General features: G+C 37.3%; 1 protein-coding gene across 20 annotated transcripts in view; it reads right to left on the reverse strand.

Annotated features, from left to right (window-relative positions):
- The window catches only part of ROBO2 (roundabout guidance receptor 2), a 1,073,259-nt gene that overhangs the window by 91,549 nt on the left and 966,575 nt on the right, over positions 1-15,135 (reverse strand). For all 20 annotated transcript variants that reach the window (XM_061453979.1, XM_061453978.1, XM_061453980.1 and 17 more), the window contains 3 exons: positions 10,543-10,667; positions 6,199-6,370; positions 29-234 (listed from right to left, as the gene is read on the reverse strand). In XM_061453979.1, coding sequence (XP_061309963.1) covers positions 29-234; positions 6,199-6,370; positions 10,543-10,667 — 503 coding nt within the window. The remainder of the gene's footprint in view (positions 1-28; positions 235-6,198; positions 6,371-10,542; positions 10,668-15,135) is intronic.

The raw sequence follows: 15,135 nt of genomic DNA on the forward strand, positions 1-15,135 counted from the left end.
TAGCAATTGTTTTGTTATCTCTACTCACCCGCAGAGATTTAATCTGAAGCGTCCCCTGATCCTGTATGGATGTTCGAGGGTCTCGGCCGAGGAAAGTGAATCCTTCTTTCAACCAGCTGATGACAGGGAGAGGGTCACCAGTTGCCTTGCACTTCAGCAAAGCTGTCCCATCCACTGACAGTGTCTGATTGACCGGCCCCTGGAGGATGATGGGTGGAGGCCTATCTGTCAAGACTAAAACAATGACACCCACATTGGCATCCACACCTTTAACAATCCTCTGCTGAAGTTATTCCTTTGCTTGATACAGCACAAATTTAAGCATTAATTTAAGTAAGCCTCTGAAAGGCTACAAATGCTATCTTTTTTTTTGAAAACCCACTGACTAACTGGCATATTTGAAAAGTATTTCTGTAAGAATTTGATTTCACCACTGCGAGATAACATCTAGATATAAAAACTTCTGCTAGCAAAAGTCATCAGGCTCATTTGATTAAGATAGGATAAAAATTAAGATATTGATCCAGGAAAGAATTGCGGTACACCTCTTATTTCTTCCTATTTAGGAAAGCACTTAAAGCACATGTTTAATGTCACATCAAAATGTGCTTAATTGCTTACCTGATTTAAGGCCTAAAAGAGAAATTCTATTAAAAGTTCAAAGTGAAACACCATAGCCATTCTAGTATAGGTACCAACCGCATCCCCCATTCATGCTCAACTTGCATGCTTTCATCAGCAAACAATAATACAAAACATTTTCATACTCTGAGTAATCTAAATTACTGTACCACTCTTTTCAGTGGGGAAAAGTTCAAGCTCAATCAAGGCATTTAGCAGCTTACTTATCAAACCATTTCACTGCCTTTTAAAGCTGTGAACTCTCTTAATTTTTTCCTCTAATAATTCAGATTTGCATGCTTGAATTACTGCTTAAAGGACTCTGAAACCAGTGAGCAAGTGCATGGCTGCGTATAAACCCCATTCCATCATCAGTGGGATAACTTGAAGATGGAGTAAAATGCTCACGTTCGCTTTTCTTGAAAGACCAATTCTTCACAAGTAATTTTGCCGTTAAACCTATTTTCTCAGCTATCTGTTAAACAGCAAAATAAAACTCTGTTTCTAAAGAATGTGTTATACAAAATAAATGTGAAATACTTGAATGCAATGAGGTTATGACTTCTGCAAAAACCCAGTATAACAGAATCAAGAATTCATTATTATATATTTACCTACCACTGAACAATTGTATGATTGGTATTAAATCTTTTAACAGCAGGATTAGCTCCTACACCAGAGTAAGTTAGCCAGCCTCCACTGATGTCAATTGAGCTTGAATCATTTGTTCTAGCTGAGAATCTGTTTCATTACAGTCCATACACAACACCTGACACTAGCAGTGAAGTGAAAATATATTATTATGAAGCAATACAGTTTCTATTTTATTTGAGCTGTTTGAGATGATGTTGAATGAGAAATCTTCAGTAGACCCAGATCTTCCATTATGCTGTTTAATAAATTAAAAATATTAGGGACATGCTAGTGGTATGTTTTATAACTAAAATAATTGTAATGTTGCAAACATACTAGTTACCTTCTTTTGTTAACAAGATATACAAAGGATAAAATCATTAGTATTAGTAGTTTCTTGGAGTCCTAGTTCACCATATCTACTGAAATTGAAATTGAAAATAGAAAGTCAATACAGATTATTTATTAACACCAGAATGTGAAAGCTATTTTGGAAATTCCGAAACATTAGCCATTGAACTCAGAGACAGGAAAAACTATATTACAAGAAAAGAGAAAATGTAATGCATTTTCACTTTGACATGAAATTTTTTAATCTCATGAAGGTTCCTTATGACTACACAGCTCAGCCATTTGGTGGACTAAAAATTACCTCAGCTCATATGCGCTATCAGCATACCCGCTGCATGAGTATATTCAAATGAAAATTTAGCTGTGTCAGTTTTCCTTTAGATTTAATGTAAACTGTCAAAGCCCATTTTTCTAGGTAGCTAAAAATAAAGGAAAAAGAATAACTTCATTTTCTAACTATTCCATTGCAGTTATTTGCTGTATCTAATTGCTTTTCCTATGTGTAGCAATGTAGGTATTTTGAAAACCTACTGCATTACAGATATTGTTCTTTGGCACGTAATTAGTTTTTTTACAGCCCAAATGAGGAGCTCATAATCCTTTAAATAGCTCTGATCAATAGTGTAATTGAAAGTCTCCTGGCCAGAAGGAATCTTCATTTTCAAGGGTGTTATGGGTGAAAGACCACTACAGGTTTCCATGACACTAAGGCTAAAGGTTAAATGAACACTTAGGGTTTCCACTGATCTGTGAACGACTGTATTGTCTTCACAACTATGACTTGTAAATCTTCTCTAAAACGTGTATTTGTGCTTGGATTCCTACTATATAGGTCTCATTAGAAAGAACCCAAAACTTGGTTACTGGATTAAAATGATACACCATAAGCATTCTGAAGAGCAGAGAAAGAATGAAAAATATCCACAAAAAGGATGGGGGTTTTGATGTTTTCTTTTACATTTTATTTTTATTTTTTTAATTTAAATTTTACATAGTTTTCTCCTAGTAGGAATCTTTTCTATCCATTCCACAGAAACACTTTGTGTGGATAAAATATGTTTGCATAGTAAAAGCTGATCTAAAAATTAACTTAATTTTAAAAATGGGTTTGAATCTATTTTCTAGCATTATATATACAGTCACATTATTCTGGTAAGTGAAAAAATATGAGATTCCTTTTGTGATGAAATGCAGCTTAAATTTGGGGCAGATTATCGGAAAAGAGCAAATTATATTTATTAATGAACAGTTTACTCTCTCCAATGCAATTTGATCAGCTGAAACCATGTCTTAATTTGGGTGGAATTTGATCAAATTACAACAGGAAATGAAAATAAGATAATCAAAAACTGAAGTCTTTACTTCCAAAATCAACATTTCAAAAGGTTTTTCTGGTGAGTTCATCGGGAAAATCAGACACAAGTTATGAAATCCTCATTATGAACACTAGTATGACAGGGCAGGGTGCCCTCCTGAGAGGTAGAACAGCAGAAACCAGTTCATCCTCTTTCTGTTTTGTGGAAGAGCTTCACGGGAGCCTGTTTCCTGTTTGAAACTGCCACACTTGCTATAAAATATTATATAAGTTTGACGAGGAAAAGGAATCATTCAAAAGCCCAGGAACACCATCTTTTTAATCGATCTAACATCCTAAACCAGTTCATTTGTATGTTGCCAGAAAAATCCGCAGTGGGAGGTTAGGTTTATTCCTCCATCCAAATCCTACCCTGAACAGCAACTCCTGGGCAAACTGGGCAAAATAGGCAGATCCTACAGTTGAGCATGTAATGGTCAAAACTTTTATTAATAAATATTAATAATGGCTAGATAAGGAGGAATTGAGATCTTCTCCAAAATATTCTGTGCATGGAACAAATTGCTAACTGTAAACAATTATCTTGAGCACAGACATAGTTAGATGGAAGCATCTGGTTTATTTGTATGAACTGTCATTTTAAGACTGACTTGCATATTCACTTCTTGAGTTTGAAAGGGTTGCTAAGGTTGTCTCCAGTTTTAAAACAATTTTGCTTTTCCAGATGTGCATTAGACAGTGGATTGTATGATAGCCTTTCAAGAAAATACAACATTTGAATTTCAAATACACTGAAGGCTCTTAGCACAGTCCATAAGCAGCAAAATTATCACTTAACTCAGCAATTTCATCACAGCTAGTAATCTCTTCTCATGTGAACACTTGAGTTAAAAATATTTCCAGTAAAGACTTGTAAGTGCAAAGATGTAACAACTGAAACACTGCAATATATGGTATAATTAAACACTTGTTTTTCTGCACATGACATGTTTTCATTCTGTATTGGAACTTCAATTGGATCTAAATTACTCTGGATCAAACAAAAATGTGTTCAAAATGAAAAAGATGGCTCGCCACTATTATTAAATCATTAACCAAACAGAAAAATTCTGGGCTATGAAGTAAAACTGAAACCACCAGCCAAAAACTAGAACACTAATGCTTAAGTATATAGCTAGCATGCACAGTGTTTATCTTTAATTACATTTTTAAAATCATTAAATTAGATTTCCTTACTGATAAAAATCATTAGCTTTCATAATTTCTGCTCAGTATCAACCAAAAGAGATTATTTAGACATTTATGCTTAACTTCCTAACTGAAAGCAATTTTAAAAATATCTGTGATCTAACGGTACATTTATTTATATAATCTCAGTTCCACAATATTGTTTTGGCACTTTTCTTCTGACCTCACCTGCCCTTTGACTCAAGTATGAAATGGTATTTCTATAAAGCTAACTTGTATTATTTCATAATCATGCTGACAGTGTGCTCTGGAAAGCATTTGAAGAATGCCAGCCTTGCATTCCTTAGGCAGCAGAGCCACCAGCTTATGCTTTCTCTAGCAATGTGGAACGCACAGTGCCTTTAATCAGAATTAACTGTAGATGAGTTTGCATTTCAGCAGGGACACTTTTGTGAGCTTTCCATTGACTTAAATAAACTAACAAAAATTGCAAAGAGGTCAATTAGGGGTTTTTTTTTTCACCTACACAAGAAATAAGTAAAGATGAGGCCAGGCCTTGTTTGTCAAAAGGAAGAATTTCTCATCACTAGTATCCTTGAAACTGATTTGATCCACTCAGCCCGTTGCAGTAAATCTGTACAGCATCAGCAGGTGCAACCATTAGCAGCTCAATGTCCTCTTAGCCAATGTTTGTGTGTTCTATTTATTCCAATCACAGTCATGGCACTGAATCAGGCAGTGCTATGGACAGATATTAAAAAATACTGCCTTTCCATTCATTTTAAATGACCTTTTAATCTACATTTAAATTTGAATTGAATGAAAATGCATCACGTCGTTGTAGACAATGAAATAAAGGACTTAAAGAGATTGCAGAGCAAAGGTTAGCCTTTAGTGTCCAGAAACTACTTTACAGAAAAGCAATGTGCTTGCAAAGATGCAAGGATAAGGCAGAAATTATCTCCCCTTGTCATAAAAATATAGACAGCTTTTGGAAAACAAAGAAAAGGCATCAAATTAATGCTCAAACCTCTATAACATGAGCCTGAACCTCTCTACCTGTCACTTGTGATGAATATGCTCTTGTGAAAAGCCAGATTATTCAGAATTAGACATCTTTTCAAACTTTCGTGGTGCAGGCAGGTCTCTAAGGGAACAGTAAAAGTAGACCTCTGCATATAACAACAGTTTTAATGGCAAAAATTCATCAAAGTCTGTCAGGAGATATTTAATGTGTCAGTTAAGATAAGGAATAATGATGCTGGGGAATGCCACAATCTCCTAGTATAAGAGGAATTCTGTTGTTCACTAACATTAAAGGATGCAAACTGCCTTCTATCTGCAATGGGATGAAGAGGGATATCGACAGGATTCCTGACATATGAGAAGGATTCATGTTTGTAGATGGACTAAGGTAAACTTCAAGGGAGGATAAATTACAAACCCAAAATTATGACATAGAAAGCATCAAAACAGAGCTTTTCCTTTCCTGAAAATCTTTTCTGCTTGCAGATTTCCATGTGTATTTTCATACCCGACCACACCAAGAAATTCTTAGAACATAGCTCTGAGGTAGGAGCCTTATTCACAGAGGAACTAAAGGGCTATGTGTTGTAGCTGTTCTGAACCAAGAGTTCCCCAGTAAGTTCAAGCAACTGTGTTGATTTAATTGAGCTATGGACAAATCCCCAAATTACCGGCTTAAGATAATACTGAAGACTGGTGAGAATTGAACCTCATCTTTCTGCACCTCAATTCACTGCTTTAATTGTAAACCTGTTCATTCTTCACAATGTTTTTCTGCAGTCCTGTCTTAGCTCTAGTGAACCGAGCAGCTTCCTTTCTCACCAACCCTATTCTAAGTGTGTTTGTCCCTTCTGTTGAGGAACCTCCAAAAAGCAAGCAAAAGGCAAACTAGACTTTGATGGCCTTTTTGATACCATAGACAATTGCAGAGACCCTCTTTCATTGCATTTTCTGTAGAAATCTGTCAATTTACTTCTGAATAGTGTGATCTCATATGCCTTCATTTACACTGCTTTTAAAATACTTTTGACAGGAAAAAAACAATAGGGATTTCTATAACTCACCATCAGTAACCTCCAGCTGAGCCTTTGCTAAAATGCTTCCAGCTACTGTCAGAGCTTGACAAATGTAGTAGCCTGCATCAGACCGCTGAATGTTGGTAATAGTGAGGTCTCCAGTTGGTGACACTGAATACCTGCTGTTGGGTTGGAGAGGCTGGTTTGGGAAGAGTAGATTCTGCAAAGACAGTTCATCTTACATCAGTTCAGAAGACAAAAGCACCACTTTTCCCGCAGTGAGAAAGACAATGACTTTCCTTAAAAGCACTACATACAAACTAGAAGAAAAAGTAAGTGTGGTTATGACTTTATGAACACATAGAGCTAGCTTTCCCTGCCTTGGGCAACTCGCAGTTTAAATTAGAAACAGCCCTTTGACAGCACACAGTGGCGTGTTCTGGCTGGGGGTATAGGCGAGGAGAAATTTTCCAACAATCACACTTGACAGATTTGTATTTGTGCCACATTCGTCTTCGTTGTGAATGTAATTGTAATAATATACTTAGTTGGCCATCAAAACCAGGAGGGCACAATAGTACAAGAAACATTAGACAACTAGCAGAAAGAATTGAATCCTGGAGACTTGAAGGAGCACATTATTGTTTGCTTGAGTATGTCCCAGGCAAAGGAGAAAGTAAGGCTGTAACACAGAAAGCAAGCTGGGAGGAAGATACAAACAGGTCATAAAGTAGGAAGAGCTGGCAGAGCATGAGAGCTTAAAGGAGAAGTAAAAGGAAATTAAAAGTGAGATATACCAGAGGACAAAAGCAGCATGGAGCCTTGAGGGTGAAACGAAATGGTATTAGTCTGATGTAGAAATCATCAGAGAGAAAAAATAATTTCATGTAGGGTAAGACATCAGTTAGCACAAAACAGGGAGATTAGCGTTTGCCTTTGGGCTGGATTGGAGGAAAGAGAGATGTCAATAAGAATAACCGGAATGGATGTAGTAGCTATTGCATATGATGAAGGACTGAATGAATCAATAATACAGAAAAGGGCTGAAAGGGTTTTAGTGGAAAGGGCTATGTTTTCAAGGAAAAAGTTGTACTTTTTGGCACAGCTCTCGCTGTAAATAACAAAGAACAGGAAGAGGGAGGAAACGTAAACAGAAAGGTCAGCAGCATTGCCCGATGAGACAGAAAAGGAGAGAAATTAAACAATAATTAAACAATAGTAATTCCAAGAAGATAGGATCTGTCTGTTATGTCAACACTAAGAAAAATACAGGAATAACCTAAAACACTGTTACCATGCTGTGATAAGCTTTCAGTCATTAATGCAGCTCTGTAGAGCTCTGCTGTGCTTTCTAGTGACAAGTTCTTAGTAACTGTTAAGCTTGACTATATGGGCTAAAAAGAAAATCTAAAAGTGTAGAGTAGGGTATCAAATGAATTTTCTGTAGATCTGCTTCTTCTGCAGTAGACCTTAATGATTTACAAAAAAATATTTGGAAAAGACAAGCAATAAACTTGGATATAAAATAATTCTGCTTTGAATTCATCTTTTTTCTCACTTGGTTTGGCAGTAAAAGGAGAGCGATATGTTTTATATAAGATCCAGCACTCCAAATATCCTTATAATTGTATTACCCTACGATACTACTCGTCACCATAGGTGAGTCCTTCTCCTTATCCCTTTTCACTGTCAATGTTTAAGAAATTTTTCACAGCAAATTTTCACTCAAAACTCAATATGTACCCAAGTAAACATGTCAGAACCCTCTTTACCACTGCATTAGGAAGGGTGGTTACCCTTCTTTTTACCTTTAGCGTGGACTTGTTCTGGAAAGGTACCACATCCCAATAAATATTCTAGACATCAGGAGGAGTTAATCAGTCTCATGACTCCTCATTTCAAAGACCAGTTATCTCTGCATTGTAAATTGTCCTGAATTACAGTGCAACCCTTTTGAAAATGTTTTTACAATTTCACTGGTTTTATCTAGCTGTCAGGCACAGTGGTGAAACACTGGGTTGCAAACAGGGACCAGAATCATCCCTGATATAATAGCACTGAATTTATCTCAAGGAAAACATTAATCCAGACAGTTTAAAGGTTACACATGCCCTGCCCTGGTGCATTTCATTGGTGGGCAGCTGTTGGGCTCTGGGGAAAAGGCTACCGATTACAAAGGACCAGCTGTTTATGCACAAGCTCGCACTAAAAATGACTCAGGAGGGAACAGCTCCCCTCCCTTCCAGCTGGTTGTGCTCAGAAACACAGGATTGAGAATTGGATACATAATGAAAGATGCTCTACAGTTACTGGAGTGGGCTAACACAACTACATAACATTACTAACACTGGTGTTGTGAATGGTTCCTCGAGCAAAAGCAGAAGCAAGTGTTGTAAAGCCAAGCAACAACTTATAGCCAGGCACGCAAAGGTGAAAAGTGAATTTGGCCAAAATACCTTCCTTTGGATTTGTATGATGCTAGACAGTATGTGAGGCTCACCTATTCTATGGAGTCTCATTGCAAAACCTGGCAAGTTGAATATTGAGATGGTAACACTAACCTGTGATACTTCACTGATGCTCAATTAAGATTAACAAGAGGGTGTAGTGAATCACATTGAGCTACATTTCAAGGTTTGATTATAAACCATGTAGGTATCAATTTTTATGTTGCATTTATTTGCCAAAAAGACCATTCTAACCCTCAGGGATCTGGTTCTCAATATGGTAATTAATTTTCCAGGTTTGTAATTAAACAGCTTCAACGTGGTACAATCAGTAGGTAATAACATTCAATTAAAGACACAAGATGCATTTTCACCTTAAAATGTTTTTACCCTTGAAGTGCTACCAATAGAAGAGGATAAAATAGAGTATTAACACTTTTCAATTACGGTAAATGACTTTAATCCTGCAAATGATGTCCTACTTTAATTAGAAGCTCTTCTCTTTATTACAGCATGATGGATGTCCACTTTATTAGATTTAAGTGTGACACTATAAGCTCACTTTACATAAACATTACCATGTTATTAAAATGCTCTACAGGGAACGGTTTTGAAATGTTTGCTAGCACATCAGTACTTCCTACTTCAATTTCACTATGCTATTCTACTTTCCCTTTGGAACAATTTTCACCTTAGTGAGACTCACAATACTGTGCTTTTTCAGGATGCAATCCATGGAGGCTAGATCCAAAGTTCTCCAAATAATACACTGAAGGATACACACTGAAGATTAGGCTTACACCCATATGAGGTTACACCCATAAAGTAATAGTCTTCTAAGCCACAAATGTAACAGAGCACAAAATGCTGTCAACTTTGGTCCTGTCATTCTGGACCAGTAGCCTGACCTGGTGAGAAAGTGCAGCAGAAACAGATAGGGCAGTGCAGGGGATCTGTGGTTCAGTTCTTACCTCACATTGTAACTAAGCTGGTACACACAGTGCCTCCAGATTAGACAAAAGGCACCTCTGCACTGTGTAGCACAGTGTGGCTCCAAAAAGATTAATTTAGGTAATAGAGAAGGGTACATAGTATAGATACATAGATGTAGTTATGACAGTCTTCAACAGGGAGCTGCAAAGGCACTGTCCTTGGGCACCCATCTGCCCCCTTTAATCTTTTCTCAGGTACAAATTTGAATACAGTACCTAAAGTGTTAGAATTTAACATACCAATATGAACTGCGTGTTCAAAGTGAGAAGGACTTTCTTCTGCTCTAACACCTTGCCAGTACAGCAACAGCAGTAAAAAAATATTATGGCAAGCTACAGAAGCTAGCATTGGCTGATGGCAGTGTTGATCACTGCATCAGAAATTCTGCTTTTAAAATATGACAGTAAAGATCAAGGAAATATTTCCAAAACCAGATTTGGAAATTTCCTGAGACAATTTTACTAAGAAAGCATCTGCCTGTTCAAAACCTGTATCTGTAAGCGCTATGAGAATATGCCAATGCAAATCAGCTTGCTAGATATATATCTGCTTGATCATGTCTAGACAGGTTGTGAACTGTAATTACTGACTCTGATTAGTTAAAAACTGAGTCATACCTTTTTTTATCTACTATGCTTGCCTCACCCACCTGTTTATTGGGGGTTTTGGAATGAAGTCTTTAAGATAAATACTCTTGCTTTCTCTATGTTTATATAGCACCTAGCACAAGTTTTACTAACTTAGAGGGCCTTTGAGCCCTTCACAATATTAACATTTCTAAACATCAGCAATAAAAATGCTGGTAGAGAACAGTGATAGTTTAAAAGACAAATTCCTGTGAAAGATTTAAAGAACTTGTGAAGGCAATATAAATATAAATGATATTCTTAAAATTTTAAGACTATAACTATTTAGAAAGGATTGAAAGAATGTGGGGGTGCTTATAACTTACCTGGCTTCCCTCTTTTTGCCAGAAAACAGCTGGCTGGGGATTTCCTTTAGTTTCACAAGGAAAAGTCACTGTTCGACCCTGGGCTACAATCTGGTCTCGTGGCCTCACCACAAACTGGGGGGGAGCTAGAAAGTAAGAAAAATCATGATGTAAATTTAGGATATTTTGCAAGGGGGACATGAGGAATATCGAAGGAAAGAGACAACATTATGAAGATTTGGTTTATGCCAAAGGACATGACGCCAGAAAACATTAATTAGTATAGACAGAACTAATATATAAACAAAAACAACAGCAGCAACAAAAAGAGCAGCAATATCAGTGCGTGATATCCTCAGCAGTAAAAACAAAAGAAAGAAACATTACAACCATACATGCTACAGTAAATTCTGATGATAATAAATGCTAAGGAGCAGCAGTCAGGTGTTTATGATGCCAGCTCTGGATGCATTCTACCTTTTGTCTGGGCAGTACCCTCATACATACCTTCTGCGTTTCACAGAGCTTGTTGTTCTGCTAGAGCTATTGCATATTGCAATATATGAATTGCCCTTTGCAGTCTGCCCCTCTAGACTTTTAAAGAGGAAGGTCTGGACGACAGCAGAAGGCCAGAAGCTCAAGAGCTCCTACATTTTTCTTAGGGGCAATGAGGTCAAGAATGAAGTGGAAGGAGAATTTGCTAAAACAACACCTATTTGGAAGATGCAGATTTCAGCTTGTGTAAAGACAAGAAAGAAGCAAGAGTTGAAAAGTTAGTGGGCAGCAGTGAGTGGTGAGCAAGAAGGAATGGGTATTCCAGGAGATCAAGAAGAGACAAGGAAAAGAAGAAAGGAGAAAGAAGAACCAGAATTGGCTATGTTTTCAAGTAGATGGCATTAACAGTGTTCAGAAACAGAGGACCAGAAAGCACAGTCAGAAGTGAACAGTTTCTAAAAGAGACATGTAGCTTGTCTTGTCTGGAAGCAGTGATGGAGAATAAAGAGTCAATGCTTGGTGAGAAAAAGAAGGGAGAGAAAAGGTGTTAATGTGCAGAAGAAAAGTGAGGAAGAAGCAGTGTTGGAAGATTTGAAAGAAAAATCCTGACATCAGTCACTATGCTGAGCATGATACGATAAAACAAACGACTTTTCTATGCATGACATGAAAACCCTCCAGTCTTGGCTCAATATTGGAATTCACTGGAACTGGATTTATACTATTTGGCATATCTTAAAAATGTAAGTGGAATCTCCAAGCATTTCCATCAAAAACCTAACTGTGGGGGCAGGCTGAAGAAGTGGACAAAAGAGTAAAAAACCAAACAAACGAACAAAAAAAAGCCCCAAACCAAAACCTCACGTTCCTTTTCTTCTATTCCAATATTGGTTTGGTGGTTGTGGAGAGGGATGCTTTAGGAACACTAAGCTTTTAGGTAAACAGAATTTAAGTGTTTTAGAAAACCATATTTTCACCATTATAATTACAAACTATTTAATTAGGCACGAAGAGCAATCAAGACCCAGCTTCCGATTACACCTGCTGACAGCACAGACGCAAATCTGCTAACTGCATCAAGATATATGCGGATCTGAGTTTTTTGAACACTATGCCGTTCCCAAGGCTTTATAGATCAGCAGGAGCCTAGAGAGCACCAGTTGAATAGCACTGGTATAATGTACAACAGGAACTGTAAAGCACTTAATAAACATGAAACACCATCAATTTTGAAGGCAGAGGGAAAGACATGAGGCATCTTCTCTCTGCTTCATACTTCTAAACACAGATTTTAGCCTCTCTGGAGAGAGAAGTGTCTACCCCTTCCCCAGGCCTCAGCAGGTGTTATTCTTCTGAAACGGATGCAGGGCTAGGTTCTCTGCTGCCTGCCCATTTATATCCACATGTTTTGAGGTTTCTATAAGAGCTTAGGTGCTGCTACACATAACCTAGAATCCAATTTCATGCTGCACTACTCCTGAAGTGCGGGACTGCAGCAAATTACTTGGTTTTCCTTCACTTTGTTTTACCTGGTATATCTGTATGCAGTCCCTACAAGCGTCAGAAAACTGCAGTGTGGTAATCAGCATGTTTGTTAATTCAGTCATATGGCAAGGGAAAGAGAGAAAGACCTTTAGATTGTGAATTAGAAAGCCTACTTTACAGTAAGGTATCTCTACAGTTCTGACCACCTACTTAATAAAGGTCACTGAATTTGTTCACTGTTTGATGCTCAGCCATACAGAAATTCATTGTCCTGGATATTAATATATAATCAATAGGAACCTCTGGCAGAGCAAAGAACAGGCAACCTCTAACCTCTTCAGGTGTTACATCTGCATTTGACAGTAACTACGCATGGGTCCTATGTCTGTGCTGCTTTATGGATGGCCTGAAGACCATAAACCCTTTATTGTGATGCTAAAAACCTGCTGTCAGAAGACAATCCTATAGACCATGCAGAACCATGATCAATGCCTAAGATCCCTTTGTAGGCATGCTTGTTGTACTTGGAGCAGGTTATGCAGGCAGTGCTCTGAGACAGTTCAACAGAAGGAAGAAGGGCTTGGCATTTCCATGAGCCTATCTTTAAAATCATGTAACAAAGTAAATGTAAAATAGGTAAGTTTAAGGGTTCACTGGAAACATTCTCACACACAGAGGGCTGTACTGTAAACTAATAATCCAAAGCTCTGAGAAGATGCAATAGAACTGAACTTGTTGCTGTAGCAGACTTCCCAAGGAGCAAATTAACATAATTTGGTAGTCAAGGAACAGCAAATATAAGCATCCTACTTTCTACCTAGTTTCTAGTTCCTGACCTACCCTCAACTTTGAATATCTCTCACTTTCCTGAGAGCAGACAAAGGATTATTTCTTTTGCAAAATGAAACAAGGAAAAGAAGCAGGAATTAAGGCTGTAGCTCAGTCCAGATAATCTAAATGACATGGATTGACTCTGTTGCTCTGCTGTCTCCTTGCCACACAGCAAGTCCTCTCTAGCATTTGCTGTACTAGGTGTAACAGAAGATCCATGGCCTTATAACACTCAAAAATGTTTTCATTGTATCAGTTTTATATCGATTTCTAATTGTATAATGCAAATTGAAAGCTGAAAGTAACAGTTAATTATCACAGGAGAAATTCTTGGTCAGTAGACCAAGACAGCCAATCAGTAAGACACCCATTATCTCCAGAGAATGCAACATGACCCTGCTCAGAGACAGCAAGACTACTTTGGGCTCCTCAATTTTCCTAAAAAGAGAGCTCATTATTTTCATATATAGATGCTATTTATAAAAATAGATAAATATTATTACTCCCATTTTGCAGAAAGGTTAACTGAGATCATGACTTGCTCAAAGCCCAGCTTCACTGGAATGTTGCACAAAATCTCATTCAAGCTATTATTGCTTCTCTCAGAGTAGGTGGATTTTTAGAACATTTTGAATAGGTACAGTGAGAGAAATAACAGCAGGCTTGATATGCTTCAGCTGTTAAAGTTATATGGTACTTTAATGCTTAATTCAAGCTAAACATTAAGGTCATTAGAAGAATCTGTCGAAAAAACTGTTATGAAGCAGCAGACCGAGTGTTGTGCCTATCAGACTATTATCTTTCACTGTTTCAGATGTAATATTAACCGCATTGGGATAAACAGAATGGAAAAGCTCTTGTTTAATTGACATTTGAAAGACAAAGACAATAGCTCTAAATGGAAATATATTGCCTGGATTCCAGGGGACCAGCCAAAAAAAAATGTGAATAAAGAACAGGTAAGACTATAGACTATAATGTACTTCTATTGAAACATCTTGCCTTTTCTCTTTTTTTGAGAAATGTAAATAGTACACAGTAAATTAGATTTGATTTCTGGCAAATTATGCTTTGATACTACATTCAGCAAGCGCTGGTTTCAATCAATGTCACACTAAAGCTCTGTTATGGTAATAGCCGCTTGTGAGGCTGAGCAGGATGATATGGAAATCAGATGGTAGAACATGAATAAGCAGCATAGGCCATATGCAAGAGGGCTTTGAGATGAGGGGATGGGGGGACCCTAAGGTTAATCATATCATGTTCAGAACTGTTTTTACAGCAAAGAACAGTATTCTACTGCAACAATTAAAATGGAGACAGAAAAGTATGAGCAGTAGTAATCATTAGTTATGGTATTCAAAATGGGAAGAGTGAATTCTGTTGAATTCTTTCTAGATGCTTTTTTTGTGCATGACTGAATGGATCTTTTAATCAAATAATAAATGTACATGAAGGTAACCTCTACTCAAGTGTCAAAGAGCTTTGGGTTAAAATAAAACCAAAACCAAAAACTGCAAATTATTTCAAAGGGATTTCTCAACTCTTCTCCAATCTTAATAAGTTAGCAAAATCTCTAATCTCATGGGATGGATTTCATTAATTTCTTTTCCAGCAGTGTTGTTGAATACTAAAGGTTATGCTGAGTCACCAGAAGCTGATAAAGCTGCTTGCTAGACTGAGACAGTGAGTTCATCCCTCCTAGGTGAACTCTGGTGACCTGATAAGAAATGTGGCAGAAAACTCAGTAGGGGAAGGGAAAATTAGCACAGAAAAATGTGAATTTATAGCAGAAATTTCACT

The sequence above is a fragment of the Pezoporus flaviventris genome, unplaced genomic scaffold, assembly GCF_033815535.1.
Source record: "Pezoporus flaviventris isolate CSIRO_AGI_PZ_B2104156 unplaced genomic scaffold, CSIRO_AGI_Pfla_v1 ptg000015l, whole genome shotgun sequence".
Taxonomy (NCBI): Eukaryota; Metazoa; Chordata; class Aves; order Psittaciformes; family Psittacidae; genus Pezoporus; species Pezoporus flaviventris.